General features: G+C 36.4%; 1 protein-coding gene across 1 annotated transcript; it reads right to left on the reverse strand.

The window, feature by feature from the left end:
- Positions 1-3302: 3302 nt before the first annotated feature.
- On the reverse strand, positions 3303-14709 carry Kera (keratocan). Its single transcript, XM_013111877.2, has 4 exons — positions 14490-14709; positions 12180-13076; positions 8367-8577; positions 3303-5353 (listed from the first exon to the last, which is right to left on the reverse strand). The coding sequence occupies exons 2-3, from the start codon at positions 13066-13068 to the stop codon at positions 8411-8413; spliced, it is 1056 nt and encodes a 351-aa protein (XP_012967331.1). The 5' UTR covers positions 13069-13076; positions 14490-14709; the 3' UTR covers positions 3303-5353; positions 8367-8410.
- Positions 14710-16126: the final 1417 nt, after the last annotated feature.

The following is a 16126-nucleotide window of genomic DNA, read 5'->3' on the forward strand; positions in this document are numbered from 1 at the left end:
CCCTCCCCATAAAAGAAGGTATTTTGTGAGCAATAAAGTGAGTTAGACAGCACTTCACTCATTAATTTCATTTCCAGATGAAATTATGCTTGCTTATATTTAATGTTTTGCATAAATATCTTCAGAAAGCATAGGTTTCTCTCTGGACAAGATGTCTCGCATTCAAACACTTTTCAAAAATCCAGTGCAATTAGCTTTAATGCTACAGTGACTAATGCTGTCAAAGTATCCTCAGAACTATGAAACTCTAAACTTCCTGCATAAGTGAGTGACAAAAGTTGGTAGACCAATGGTTGCATTGCCAAACAGGGAAGGAAATACGCGTGCAATCTACTATTGTATACATTTATTTAACAGTAAATGGTGTAAGAAAATGAGAATTATGTCTTCAGATGATATTTTGCATTGTTTAACTAAGTATCTGTGACTAAGTAATCGATTTAAAAAAGATTCCCTTTCACAGCCTTTGTGACTCTAAGTCGGTTATTGCTGTGCTAGCTAATGGGGGTCTACCACCTTGTAACACACAGTTGTTGCTTTGTTCTTCATAAGGTGCAACTCACAAAGATTGAAGGTATGCATCATGAGTACATAGCACTGTATAAAGTCTCTTTTACAAAGATCTTAAGTCCTTTTATTAGTATGTTTGGGTTTTATTGCTGTTAAAAGTCACCATGACTACAACACACTTATGCAGGCAGACATGGTGCTAAAGAGGTAGCTGAAAGTTCTGTATTTGGATCTGCAGTCAACAGGAAAATACCGCCCAAACCTGGTTGAACTTCAGAAAACCTCCAAGCCCTCCTCCAATGATATACTTCCAACAAGGCCATCTATTCCAACAGTGCTATGCCTCCAATAATGCCACTCCCTATGAACCTATGAGGGCCATTGTCATCCAAACCACCACAAGATTCTCATGGTCCTCTTCTTACTGGCCTTCTTCTTAATGCTGTCAGCTGTCTATTAAATGACAACACATAAACTTTGGAAAGCATATATAAAATCACAGTAAATAATTAATTTTGCAGATGACCTTTGTGTTCATCATCAAAATGTTCTTGAAACAATAACCCCAAGCACCTCAAACCTTTCCTGTGACAATAGAGGTCTGTCAAAGGTGATTCAGTTAAAATTAGATGCTTAAGGCAAATCCTAATCCAATCTGATAGACATCCTTATAAGGGCTTTACTGTTGGTTTCGTGAGAAACATAAGCCTTGACTCTGAAAATACAGGGAAGAGATCACAAGAAGATCTAAGAAGGCATCCATTAATGAATAAAAGCTGCATTGAAAGAACCAAACTGATCTGACATCTCTCAACACCAGTACTGAGAGAAATTGAATTTCTATTATTGTAGCTACTCAGTTGGAGGTATTTTATTGTGGCAGTCTTCACAAACTATCACACCTTTTCTACCAATTTTAGTGTCTTGGAAAGACAGATATTTGAAAATTACTGATAGGCACATGTTCCTTGGAGAGGAATTTCTGAAGATTTAAGAGGTAATATCTTGATTGTTAAACAAGTAAGAAAAGGGTATCTTAACTTCTGAGAGTCCTGGGGATGTAGAATCATAAGGGGATTAATTTTAATGCTTAACTGAAGAACAGAGAAGCTATGGGGCACTTAGGGAAAGTCTTGGGAAGGAGGTTGTAGAACTTGTGTTAAACTATCAGCAGCAAACATGTTGAATGATACTGTGGAGAAAGACCAAGTGAAATGTTGCAATATTGCTAAGATTATATTTTTTAAAATTTCACTGGAGGACTGTGGCCTCCCAAATACAAAGTAAACAATCACCTTTACACATTCAGGTCTAAACAGAAGCTCAAATCCTCTTCTGGCTAGTGAGCTCAGATAAATGGCTGACTGGACTTCCAATATCCTCTGCCCATCCTTGCTGCAGTTGAGCTTGATGCTCTTGTAACCCTCTATCTAAAACTCTCCATGTCTTACAGTTTCTCATGCAAAGTGTCTTCCTGTTCAAGGCTCATGGAGTCTCTTTGCACAAGATCCAAACTGCTTAATTTATGAGCAGAGTAAAAAAGAACAGGAAAGATCCCAAGAATATTTGTTTCATATTCCTCTTGGTAGCTCCATTGAAATCCTGTATAAATAAAATTTGAAAAGCAAAAAGCTCATTACAACAAAGAGAATTGTGGATGAAGCCAACTATGGGAGACAGATATCTCCATTTTTTGCTATAATCAATAAAACAAGGTGGAAACATGTTAAGTGATGAATCAAAGATCTGTGCTGCAGTTTAGCATTGCCAAAGTGTGATATTAGTCACTTTTCTGATGCTGTTATAAAGGACATTTATACACAAAAAGTGTTTATTTGGGATAATGAAAGAGAAGGTAAGAGTCAATCATGATGGGAAGCATGGCAACAAGCAGTAGGCATGGTGGCAGGCAGAGGATGCTGAGAGATAAGTCACCAACAGCAAGTATGGAGAAGAGTGGGGTGTTGCTGTGTACCTTCAAACCTTTCCCAAGTCACACACTTCCAGCAAGTTTGCCACACCAAAACCGTCACACACAGTGCCACTAAATGGGGACCAAAGGTTCAGTTGCCACAGCCTATGGGGGATATTCCTCATGCAAACTACCACAGATGGATATGGATAAGTTTATTTGAAGTTTGGTAAATACGGGTGTACTGAATCTTTGTTTTTTTGGTGGTAAGAGACAGGATTTCTATGTATTGTTTTGGAGGCTGTCAGTCCAGCCTGGCCTGGAACTCACAGAGATCCGCCTGCCTCTGCCTCCGGAGTGCTGGGAATAAAGGCGTGCGCCACCACTTTGGAGAGTGTATATTGATATTCTTCTCTTACACCAGGATGCTCTTACAAAATTCTATTTCTTTTCATGTTGTTTTCCATCTTTCTTTTTCTATTTGTAAACATGGTTACTGCAAATTTTAAAATTATATGCATAAATACACATATTTGTGGATTTATATTATTTCTGTTTCAATATAATATTTTATTAACTTTTTGATTATTTCTTACTATGTATTATCATACTTCTCACTCCTCCCACTAATTCCTCCAAGATGCACTTCCCATATCCCCAAATCTTCCAATAAATGTTCACACAGAAAATGTGTGTAGAATATAGTTAATTTTTAAGATAGTGCAAATTTGTATAAATATGAGCATAAAACTAAATATGTATCTAACAGAAGATAGAAAGATAGAGAATATGGCTGCAATAGACATTAGTTTATCTCAAATAGAAAAAAAACTTTCAATAACTTTGTAGAGATGTTCAAATTATATCTATCAGTATGAGGTTTTAGTTGTTCAACGTTTATTAATTATAGAAGTAAAAAGGTTGCTATTAACAGATAGGAAAAGGCAATAGGTATATATGCATATGTATATGTAGAATATTCCATAGCAGAGTCTAAGTAACTTCTTTAAAGTTGCTAAATCAAGAGAATTTGATTAAAATATTTTCTGGCCAAATAAAGAAAAATAAACCCAGTAAATATTTAAAGTAGGTTCCTCTAGACTCTAAGAGTGGGATAGAAAAAAAAATAATTCTCCCTACAGGGAAATTCTTTTAGATGTTGGAATTTTACGAAGCTTGTGTATTGTTTAAAAACTTAAATTGCGACTATCACAACATTATGTAGCACCCAGTGTTTTGGATTTTACTCATTTATTACGTTGAGACTATGCATAAAATATGAAGGAACTATTCATGATAGATAGGCTAGCATGCTTTAATTGCAAATGCCATAAATTTCACCAACAAGTCAAACTTTTGTGTGTCACTCATCATATCAGTCCTGCCCTACACCTCCCTTAAGAGACACTGAAGGTCTGGAGGCTCCATTGCAGGATCCTGACACACCAAGACTTCCATTCCCCCAAGCACTGCAAACCCATGGTTTGGAAGGGATATCTGGTGGTTCTACTATTGCACCATGGCCAGAATCTCTCTTATAATTTGATTACTTTTTTCTAGAAGATGGAAACTGTTAACTCCTCTATGTGTTTCTGCAACAGGTGATAATAGTCATTTCTGTCAAAATCAATATATATTTCAAGTTTTAGGGTAGGTACAATTGTATCTGATGCCACATCCCAAGACCCTTTCTCTCCATTTTCAATTTGAAATAACTTCTCTTTTTTCCCAGACTACTTTAAGGACTGTGTACATGTTTTGAATTTTGAGAAGTAGCTTCTCTTACACAGAAATCCTGTTGGTTCAGCTCCTTACATTGCTCTAATGCAGTATCTCCACATCTAGATAGTGTTACCTGTTAGCACCGGCAGTGCCCAGAAGGTTTGAATTGTTCCTTTGAATGCAAGCAAAGGGACCTGGAAATGTAGCATGTGCCAGAGCGTTTTCCCCATTGGAAACAAACACTGACACCTATTGTATATTAGGTATATTGTCTATAACTTTCCTGTCACTTTTTGCCAAAGCAAGAAACAAAACAATAATAAGCATTCCTGATAGTCGTTTTACTGTTCTGAACTTTCTCCAGGAAATTTTTAACTTGTCTTTTGAAACCTTTAAAAATCTCAGACACAGTCCCTTTCTGTACTTGGATTTTGATATTCAGCTGAATATCAGCACAAATTGATGTCTTAAAGTTAGGATAATAAAAGGAAACTTAAACAAAACATATCCTGCAGTTTTATAATTATGTATTAAACTTACTTATAATATTTTGATTATATACAAGTATCTTTCTCTGTGTACTTAATACAGAGTCTCAGTACACAGCCTTGTCTGGCCCCAAATCATTGTAATGGCTACTATTGGTTGTCAATTTAACTATATCTGGAATTAATTAAAACCCCAAAATGGAGGGCACACCTGTAAGGGATTTTTGCTTAATTTAAAGTAAGGCTTTAATCTTACCTTAATCTTACTTAAAACACCTCCCTATGTGTTAATCTATTAAACAGCAATATACATACTGACCCCTGTTTCTAGGCTCTGGCATTTGTAGATGAGTACTCTAGGATAAAGTTTCTTTTTACAGTTTGTCTTTGAGCCTGGTTACTGATACAGCTTCTGAATCCCTCCGAGTTTCTTAGTGAAAACCATCATTCTTTCTAAATAGACTGGCTCTGGCATAGGGATTGCATGATAAGCAGACCAGCCTTTTGATTAAAGTGTTGAACTTCCGATTCTCTTGCTTTTACTTCTCAAAGACTGGGGTTATTGACATGTACCAACACACTTCTACTAGAAATATATATTCCCGAATATCGCCGTTTTTATATTAACTGCCGTTCTATTACCACGTCTTTCTTTCTGTTGCTGTTTGCTTGTTGGTACCTTTTCCTCACTGTATTTTTGTGCCAAGTCCATGTTATTTACCTGGGGAGACAACAGAATGAAGTATATAATTTATTTATTTTATTTTTAGATGTGTTTTTTTTAATTCTAAAACAATTTCTCATTTTACAGACCAATCCCAGTTCCCACTCCTCCCCATCCACTCCTCAGAGAGGGTAAGGCTTCTCAGTGGGAGTCATCAAAGAAAAAAAAACATCCTGAACGATGTCACCCAGACCCAGAAAGACAAACACAGTGTGTCCTCACTCATAAGTGGATAATAGACATAAAGCAAAGGGTAACTACTCTATGTCCATGAACCCAGAGAAGGTAGGTAATAAGGAGAACCCTGAGATATACATGGATACCCCTGGGAAAGGGAAATAGACAAGATCTCCTGAGAAATTGGGGGAGGGGAGAAGGATTATTTTGTGTTTTAAATTATAAACAATTGACTTTTAGTTTCAAAATGGTTTAACTTGATTTCCTATTTAATACTCTAATTTTTTCATGTGATGGTCACACGTATTGACATCAGAAATGAGTTCACTGTGAAACTTTGACATATATACAGATATTGCTGGCTGCAACATCACTCAATCTTCCAAGGCTTCTTTGTCCAGGACATGGAATAAAGTGTGCATCTTCCGCATCTATACCTAATCTATTACACTCCGTAATGATTTCAATACAGATTTATTTCAAAATCATTGCATATGTTAACAAAATCTAGAAAATGTCAACACCTAACTCCCATCCTGATCTCTTCTTAGATTTAACTGCACTTATGGGATAAAAGCAATTTCAAGTTGCTTAAAAGTAAATGATCTCTGAATATGTCTCTCTGGATAACTGTGTTGTTGTGAACCTTATTATTTGAGACAAAGATGTTAACATCCTCCTTCCTTTAAGTCCCCTCTGTACAAACCATCAACAACTCCTACGAATTTTGCTGTCACATGTCCTCAAATCTGTAAGATGCTGCATCTAACAGGACTACTAGTGTCCTCTCTTCTAAACCATGCTTACTGTGTTTTAATTCTAACCAATGTACAGGAATGAAATCATAGCTGATATCTTCAAATGTAATCTTAAGTTCCCTCAAATATCACCCAACAGTGCAGATAAATCACACAGCATTTAGCATGCACCAGGAACTTGTCTAGACTCTTCTGATGTTTACACTCCCTTAATCCTCACCATAAGGGGGGTGTCATTTCTTGTCAGTATTTGACAGATGAAGAGAATCTGAAGAACAGAAAATTAGAAAAATATGCCGAAGAGGCCTAGGGAATCTATTGAGCCTTGGGCAGCAGATCAGTACCCATCCCAAGTATACACACGGACTTTGGACTCCCATAGAACAATGTGAGGTGCACTCTCGCCCTGAACTCTTGGGGAAGGGTCTAGGCCCTGTCCTATATGAAATGACAGACTATGCACACCCCCATGGAGGGCCTCACCCTCCCTGGGGAAATGAGGGGATAACGGGGGGGGGTTGGGGGGAGGGCACGGGAGGAGGGGAGGGAATGGGAGAGGGACCTGGAACTGACTTGTGAAGCAACCTCGTTTCTTATCTAAATTTAAACTGAAAAATAAAATTTAAAAAAAAATATGCCCAAGAGTAAACAGCAAGGTTGAGATGTGAACTTGGAGATTTTAGCTAAATGTTGCTACCCCTGACAAATATAATCCCTTCTATATTAAAAGTCTTCTGTAATTCCCAAAATTTTCCAAGGATTACAAAGTCTTTAAGTTATGCCTGGAATATTCTTTTCTCCATCTCTGTAATTAAACATTTTTCATTCTTTATGTGTTTCCTAAGTCATTTTCTTAGGAAATTCTTCTTCAAATTAGTATTACTAATCAATTTGCAGAATGCAAACATTTGTTACAAATAAAATTCTGCATGGTTTTGTGATATTACACTAATCTGTGTGATATAATATAAACTGAAAAACTTTGATCTTGTTTGGATAATGCCGTGCATAGATGCCTATATGAACATGAACACATGTACACACATACATGCACTCCCGAGACAAACTTCTTCTACAGAGTGAGTTCCAGGACACCAGAGCTACATAGAGGTACCTTGGCTTGAAGAAAAACTCATCACAAATAAGTGTATTTCATCACGTACTTATGCACTTAGAATATAATCTTTACTAAGATAAAAATAAGATTTGAGAAGATATGTGTTTGTGTTCATGTCAGCAAACTAGTTGACACTATAACACTTTCTTATAATGTGTTCCTATATGAAAGTTGTCTCCTTTACACAAATATCACACTTCCATTTTGTCAGAAAACATTTAATATGTTTATTTAGAAAATACAAAAAATCATGAGTAAATTAAGAGCTAAATAATTAGCAAGTTAAGTAAATTTCTAGTGTTAAAACAGTGTGTTTCAATGAGATGTATGTTATGATAACTGCAGAATTTAAGGCTTCAGTTGCTGGAGAATAGTGTATTATACCTCTGTATATAATATATATATGGAATGATAGTAAACCACAAATGTCTCTTGCTTCATTGTTAATCCTTAGTGACTAGTCTATCTCTCTCTCTCTCTCTCTCTCTCTCTCTCTCTCTCTCTCTCCTTCTCTCTGTTGCTTTATTGTTTAGTTCTAATAGCTAAATCTCTCCTTATGATGCATTTGGCTAGTAGGTTTATGATAATAATGACAGGAAGATTTCATTTATTCATTTTCTTCACTGCTATCTCATTGTTGTACTTACAGGACATATACACTACCAGCACACATAAATTCAGTCATAGACAAGTAAATCATTTTGAATATATAAAAATTAAAAATTACTTGATATTAGTAACTGCAAAGAGACAAAAATAGCTTTGAGTTAAGAAGTTATCTCAACTCTGTGTCTGTTTAGTTAATCAGAGAAAAGCAAATTATCACAAGTACCATCTGTATGCCACTGACCAAAGCATCTTCGAATTGAAAACAGACTGCACAGATGAAAGTTGTGGTTAAAAACAATTGTAAATATGACTTGTGACCTAATCCTAGGAGAAAAATTGAATTTCGTACCACACACAACTACTCTTAATCCAATTTGGATTTGGTGGAGCTGCTTATATAATGAAGGCCTGAAGAAGCTTGAAGCATGCCACTATATCTATTGGGATTGGTGGCTTGATTTCATTGCCATCCAGACGAAGGTAGCTCAGTTGAGGTCCATGAATGAAGGCATCCTGTTCTGCACGCAGCGTGGTGGGACATATTACCGAGATGTTCACATCTATAGATAGAAAGATGACATGAATGTTTAGATTGAAACACCAGAAAGTCTAGTGGTCTAAATGAAAAAAAATGCTGCAGGGGCCCTAAGGGATCAAATGACCTCTTGCAATGAAAGCTGTAGAGATGCAAGTCATTGTCAAACAAGTTACTGTGCATATCTGTTTCACAATAATAACCCTGGAAACAAGTCTGATGTAACAGGTGCAGTATTCCCACTCTATGCTCTGCTGTATTTTAGCACGAAATATTACATAGCTAATACTATTGCAAACAATGATAGATCCAAGGGAAATAAGATATCTCAGCTATTTTCTAAGCTTACAGAAGAGACAAAGCATGTCAAAATTGCCTTACTATGCAAAAATGAGAAACATTTTTAAAGGATTAAAGGCAGAGACAGCAGTTAGACTGGGTATAAAGATGGGTGGAAGAGTTCTTGCAAGGATAAATATGCTGCAATGTTACCTTAAATTTTTCAAACTAATGAATGGTATGATTACATAAATGTATTTATGATAATTCTACATGTAATACTAAAATTCATGAATCCATCCACATAAGTATGCTTAGTTGGAGCTGGAAAGTAGGCATTTGCCAAGAGTAAAATTACAGAGGATTGAGGCCAAGAAACATCCTATCAACCTTTATATCTGTTATTTATGGGAGAACAAACACGTGCCTTGGATTACAGCTAGTGGCACCAACAGTCACATTGAGAGACTCCTCCAGAATCACAGTTTGTTACATGGTCAAATTCAGAAAAGCTTGGAGCAGGCAATCTCAAACATCAATCCACATATTCTGCTTTTGCCAAAAAATGAGCAAGAGCTCTTTGTCAACTAGATCCACCAAACTTGGGGAACATCTCTGTCCTATGTTCTATTGCTGTAAACAAATACACAACATAATGTCAAACTGTTTTATACTTGGATAATGGCTGTTTTGTCCAAATCTTGTGTTATCTTGTGGATTAACTTGATATAAACAATAGCTCACATATGTAAATCAGCTTTGTGGTTATAGTTTTATAAACATACACAATCAGATCATCCTCACACAGACTTTACCAGGAAATGCGGGTACCCTTTCCACGTGGGTATTGTATAAAAATTTTGGCCCAAACTAGCCCATTTCTCTTACTTGGGATCTTTGCAGACCAGGGATACGGTGTTTTGTTCAGTGCCTTACTTAATATCCTTATCACTCCCATAATTCATATCAGATATACCCAAATAACTGAAATAAGAGAAAAGTGTTGTAAATTTAATAGTTTTCCATAAGTTAGGCTTTTCCCCAAAGAATATGGAGAAGAAACTTATTGAAGTATATGCATACTTTATATTAAATTTCAAGCTCCTTATCATGTTCTGAAGAAATACATATCAAAAAAGAAAACTTCATTGGCAAATTCAATGGGTCCTTCATATAAAATTTTTCTTTCTTGAAAACAATTTTTAACAACTAGAGTATGTGGCAAGAACTAAGTAATTAAACAAGTATTGTAACAATGTCATTTATGAAGTTCTCATCCAGTGAATCCCACAAAGGGTGTCCATATTCCACATTTATTTCTACGACAAACAAAACTAGATCAGTGTGTTAAATGAGGTGACATAGCTTCATTTTGTTCAAGCTGAGAGAATGGATTGCTGTCACCCATCTGTGTTTCAGTTTCCTCTTTGAACTTCCCAACAATATCACACAAACCTCTTGGTAGATTTCAAGTTTCTCCAACCATGAGCAATGATATGATTATAGATGGCATTGTTTGACTCCAATTCAGGGTCTCCCATCATAATAATCTAGGGTGGGGGAATCCCTACAATCTTTCAGAAACTCAGTAGAGTCTGGCACATACTAATATATAAGGCTGAATTTCATAGTCTTTGGGAACCCTTTGTGAAATTTCAGTAGAGAAGACAATGATTTACTTGTCAACCTTGTTTTCAATACTGGCCCCTCACTCCTGAAGACTTGATCTCTAGTCCTCAGCACCTGAAACTCCCGTACAAAAATCTGTGTAGGGTCATCTGAAATTAACACCTACTCCAGTTATCTGTGAGGTTTTATTGTAGATGAGGAATGCACCTATAGGAGGATAGACCTCTCATCAAGAAACACTTACAAACCCAGGGTCCTCCTTAGATACTATGATGTTTGGCTCAACCAAAAAAAATCATCTAACAATTTTTTCTGTGTTGTGTCTTTTCTTTCTGACTGGAATATTAAACAGTATATTTCCTCATCACAGAGGGGAAAAGTAACTGATGTGATAGCAGTATGCCATTTAGTTGCAGACTTTATTCTCAAGTGCATGGCGACAATAACGAAAATAAAAGTTTGCAATATCCACGAAATGCCTAGTCAAAAGGTACTCTAATCATGTAATGAAATAATTATATGATGACAAGCTTAAAAAAATCTCCCATGAATGGTAACTAGGAAGCATAAAACCATGGCATTACCTAGTTTTCTATAAAACTTTTTCATCAACTCTCTCTTCAAGACTACATTAAAAAAAAAACTTTACAGAAGGAATCTCCCCTTGGTTATCCTTCCAAAATACTTATACTGGAACTGAAGACAAATCTTAGATTGTGTACCAGTAACCAGGCATGGGATATGAAATTGCCCACTTTCACTTCCAGAGACAGCCTGACATAACTATGAACAGGTTGAGTTCATCTCAAATGTTTTCAAGCATGTGTATTTGAAACCAATTCATCCTTTAATAATGTCTTTGCTTTGAAAGACTTCAACTTGATCCACTCTCCATTGCATTTCCAAAGCTGTTTTCCAGAAAGAGCAATATTTTACTCACTGTGGATACCTCACTAAGTCCCAGTGATTACAAGTTCCCAGGGCACTGGTTTCCATTTCAAGTAACTAAAATCTTGACCATCTGTAGTAGCTCTCTACGTGTGATTCCCCATAGCATCAGGACCAGCACCTGGGAACTTGCTGAGAATAAGAGGTCTGAGGTCCTACTCAAGACCTAGTGACTCAGAAACTTTGGGGTAGAAGAACACTGTCATACACACACTGAAATTCACTCTCCCCTGGAGTATTTGGACAGCCATGATACTTAAGGAGGTTCAGGTATCAACTCCAGTAATCCCTTATATCCTATTCTATATATTATCCAAGAGATTATCCCTTACATATTTTCTCCAGCAAATTTATCCCTCAGAGTGTGGGGCATGGTGGCATGATCCTACAACCCTGGTACTCTAACACTGGAACAGGAAGTTGATCTTGTGTTAAAGGCCACCCTGAAAGACATATTGAGATACAAGTGATGTCTACCCACAGAGGGAGAAACACCAGAATCTTTCTACAGCAAAGAAAACAGAGTTGGTTCCTTTCTCCTGTATGTAAAAGCTGTGTGTAGATTATTAAGATTAAGTTTTCAACCCTGAACTTGAAGATTAGGGAATTTTGGTTTATTAAAGGTGAATCAACAAAATAATATGTTGATTTTAAGGCTCCATTATTTGCGTGTTGGTGGGGGAAACAACACAACTGGTATTCTTACAAGGGACAGAGACTGGACATCATGACTGACATTTTGGTCATAGGCAGATCCTCATGGCTACTTACTTTTAATTTTGTTGTGATCAAGGTGTAGGTGCTGCAGGTTAGCGTTAATTCGGGGAAAGTTTGTGAGCTGATTGTGAGACAGTTGAAGGTCTAGAATAGATGACACATCAAAACCTCTTGACGGGAGGCCTGCATCTGACAGCTTGTTGTGGTTCAGTCTCAAGAAGGCCACTTTAGGAATCACATTGAAGTAATTTTCAGGTATTGCCTCAATGGAATTGTTGTCCAGAAACAGTTGCATGGTGTTGGCTGGTAGTCTTGGCGGCATGTTCCTCAGGGCATTCTTGGCCATATTCAGCTGCATGAGGTTCTTAAGCCCCTTGAAGGTATCTCTTTGAAAGGCGTTATCTAAAAGTTTGTTATGCTGTAGGTCAAGTAGGGTCAGGTTTTCCAGGTTACTGAAGGTTCCCTGAGGGATGCTAGATACCTTATTTCTAGCTAACTGTAATTGTTCCAAACTTCTTGGCAATGGAGAAGGTACCTCTTCGAGCTCATTGTCTTCTAGAAACAGGAAAAGAAGCTTCTTTAGCTGGCTCAGGGCCCCCTTCTCTATCCCATAGTTGGTAATTTTGTTCTTGTTTAAATTGATCCATCTTAGTTGGGTGGCGTTCTGAAATGGTTTCTCGGGTATGGTTTCTATCTGGTTGTTTTCCAGGTAAAGGTACCAGATCCTTGATGGAATAGCAGGGATTTCTTTGAGACCTCTGTTCTCACAGTATAAGGCAGTAGGGAAACTGGGTGGACAGAAACATTCCCTGGGACAATAGAAGTCATCGTGCACATCCCAGTCCTCTGGGTCCAGTACCTCGTAGGCCTGTCTCACACTCTGTGTCCACACAGGATCTGCTATGAGCAACACCCAGAACATCAAACAGGTTGCAGTTGCCATTACAGCACCTGTAGAGTAAGTAACACAAACGTGAGATAGTTCATCGATCTTACTGACAAGAATCAACCCACAAAGTGTTGTTTCTTCAAGGTAGGGCTGTGAATATCAGCTTCTAATCCATACACAGCAACTAACACACATTTATTGAGTACCAATCACAGGCAAAGCCATTTGCAGACATTGAAATAAATTCAAAGTCCCTAAACTTTCTGAGTCACAGTGAAAGCTGAGGAATGGAAAGTAAAGTTTAGCAATTTTAAGTGCTTTTCCATCTCAAGCTATTAACTCAAGAAACGTTACTGAAACCAACAGTTGGATATAAGAGACCAAGATGTGATCTAATAAACGAAGTGAAAACTGCATGCTGTTCCTAAGAGGTGGGCATCCGCATGTGCTTTTATTTTACCCTTAAATGAGAGTAACATCTGGAGGAGATTTCCAAGACCAAAGAAATGTAGAGACCAAAGGACAGTATAGAAGTTTATGGTGAAGGATGGCTCTAGGTTTGGATGCAAAGTATGTGATTCATTTCTGGCTCTGCTGCTGAACTATCAGGTAAGCTTTACCTTTGGGAAAGAACTGTATAACTATAAGTACAGGAGAATCAAGGTGTTCAGTCAATAAGCAGAATAATGAATTTCTCATGTAACCATTTTCTCCTACATAATTGGTATAATCTGCCTCATATAGACGATCTCTAGTTAGTATATATATATATATGTATATATATACTAGTTAATATATATATATATATATATACTAATGCCTGGATATGACAATGATTATAAAGTGCTAACATATCAGTTATATAATTTTGGTATATGTATATTCACCTATGGCATAATTAATCAGGATAAGAAAAAACAAAAAGCATTCAGAATGTAAGTCAAAAATTCCCCTATATTTATATATTCAGTATAGATATAACACATACTAAGTAGGTTCGAATGCATGCTCTTTTAGAAGAAAGAAACTTTCCTTCATTTAATAACACCAAATATGACATTCACAAAGAAGTAGTCTGAGAAAAATATATGCATAATATATGTTTTAAACTTTAGCCTATAACATGTGTTACATACACATATAAAATTTACTGTTTCCTCAACGTGCATTTCGATAAACCAACTAATAATAAGCACAGATATATTTAACCAATTATTGTAGACATAAACATAAAATCGTTCATTGATGGAATGTTGGTCTTTCATTTCTCTCATTAAAGTTCAGAATTGCTTCTGCAAGCTGTCAGGCTGCCTCTGACGGCAGAATGCTTCTCTGGACTGCTTCCAACAGAGACAAATTCACTTTTCTTTTCAGAGCAGAGATTTGCACCAGTTATTGAAATTGAACACTACATCTTTTGAATAAGAACTCTGAATATCCAAACCAAAAGTTGTAAAAAGTACAAAATAGTTTACCTTGCTTTCCAGGAATAGACCGTTGAATTCCGTGGCTGGTCTTACACTAGGTAAAATAAGTTGATGGTGGAGGGGAAGTGATAAAAGAAAAATAACTTTTTGTTTTGACTTTATGCTGTTAAATCTCCAATAAGAAAAAATGAAATGTATGGTGACTGGTCACCATAAGACCTCTTGATGAATTGTTTCCACTCTGACAGACTTGAGAGTGGCTTACCTCAGCTTCCTTGGATTTTCTCCTTCTTTTTCTATTGGTCACTGCTCCTCACAGAAATGGATTGACCCAATCTTTGCTGTAGGATTTTTAGAGTCTTCTGTAAGATGTATCCACTGTTGGCTCCAATTTCAAACTCTCCAACAGTTGCAGCACCTTGTCACCTAGGTGTCTCAGCAAAGGAAATGTTCCTTTTAATTCCAAGCATTATTTTCAATAGTCAAGGCATTTTTCATTATTACTTCACAATTCTGGGGATGTTAAAATGTACTGATGTATAGGTCTGAAGCACTAGCAGGCAACTGGGGAGAATTTTAATTGTAATGAAAATAAAAAGATTTTGAAACCTTTATTTTTCTAGATGATCTTTTAAAACAATTAAATGCAAAAAGTAAAGGCCAATGTATTCTGTTCATGTGGACATATTTTATTCATTTCTGATATAAAACAGATGCTGGAATATTTTGATTAAGAGAAACACAGATTTAAGAAAACTTAAAATTCTCTTTGAGTAGCTGTAGTTGATTTACCTACTAAATACAATAATCATCTCTGTTTCACAGAATCAATTACTGTATCTCTATTCCCCCACTACTTAATAATAACTTTCAGTCATTGTAAAAATAAGATGACTTTTATTATTATATTTTAGCAGATGTTTTACATTCAGTGACTTATAAGGCATGTTCCTGCATTGATTTTTTCTTTAATATGTGTCTATAATAAGTTCTACTATTTGTCATATTCAAGGGAGGAGGGATTCAAACAAAAGTCTTTTATTTCAGGCTGTTTTCTGTTGACTGTAGTCATTTTTGTTTGAGGAATATATTTTGTTGGGAGATTAAAGGCTTCAATGACTATGACTCACTAACACTGTTCACATGAGTTGTGTAAAGGACAGAGGGTGCTGGTGAACCATGACTTTTCTGAACCATTTCTTCCTATCTCTGTGTCCTTACCCAGGTCAAATAGGATTGAGTTTTACCATCTACCCAACAATGGACCGCCTCATAAATTTAGACTTTTTAAAAGGTGAATATAGAAGTATTAGTCTTTCTTTGGAATTTGCATTATATATCCAATTAGAAAACACATGCATATTAATTCTCCAGTTTTTTTCTGCCCATCATTCTGCTTATGATCTACTCACCAAAATGTGGTTTCTTGTGTTGTCATTTCTCAATTGCTCTGACCAAATCAGCAGTGACCTCCTTACTAATTTACTGGTTCACCTACTTGACCTGGAATAGTACTAAATTCCCTAGTTAGTTAAATGTCATCCTTGAAGACATCACCCTCTCTTGGAACTTTTTTCCTTTTCAGTAATTCCCTTGTTCTGCATCTTGAGAGTCTGTTTCTTCTTTTCAACATTTTGTAAAATGCTAGAGGTATTTCTATGCCTTCAAAGACTCCCAGTTTCTGC

This window comes from Mesocricetus auratus, unplaced genomic scaffold (assembly GCF_017639785.1).
Source record: "Mesocricetus auratus isolate SY011 unplaced genomic scaffold, BCM_Maur_2.0 Super-Scaffold_100011, whole genome shotgun sequence".
Taxonomy (NCBI): Eukaryota; Metazoa; Chordata; class Mammalia; order Rodentia; family Cricetidae; genus Mesocricetus; species Mesocricetus auratus.

What these genes read in the sequence shown, in the direction of transcription:
- Kera (XM_013111877.2), bottom strand. Translation starts at nt 13,068, where the DNA reads ATGGCAACTGCAACCTGTTTGATGTTCTGGGTGTTGCTCATAGCAGAT. An exon ending in TGATCACAACAAAATTAAAA is followed by an intron (nt 8,578 to 12,179) that starts GTAAGTAGCCAT and finishes TTCTATCTATAG; the next exon opens with ATGTGAACATCTCGGTAATA.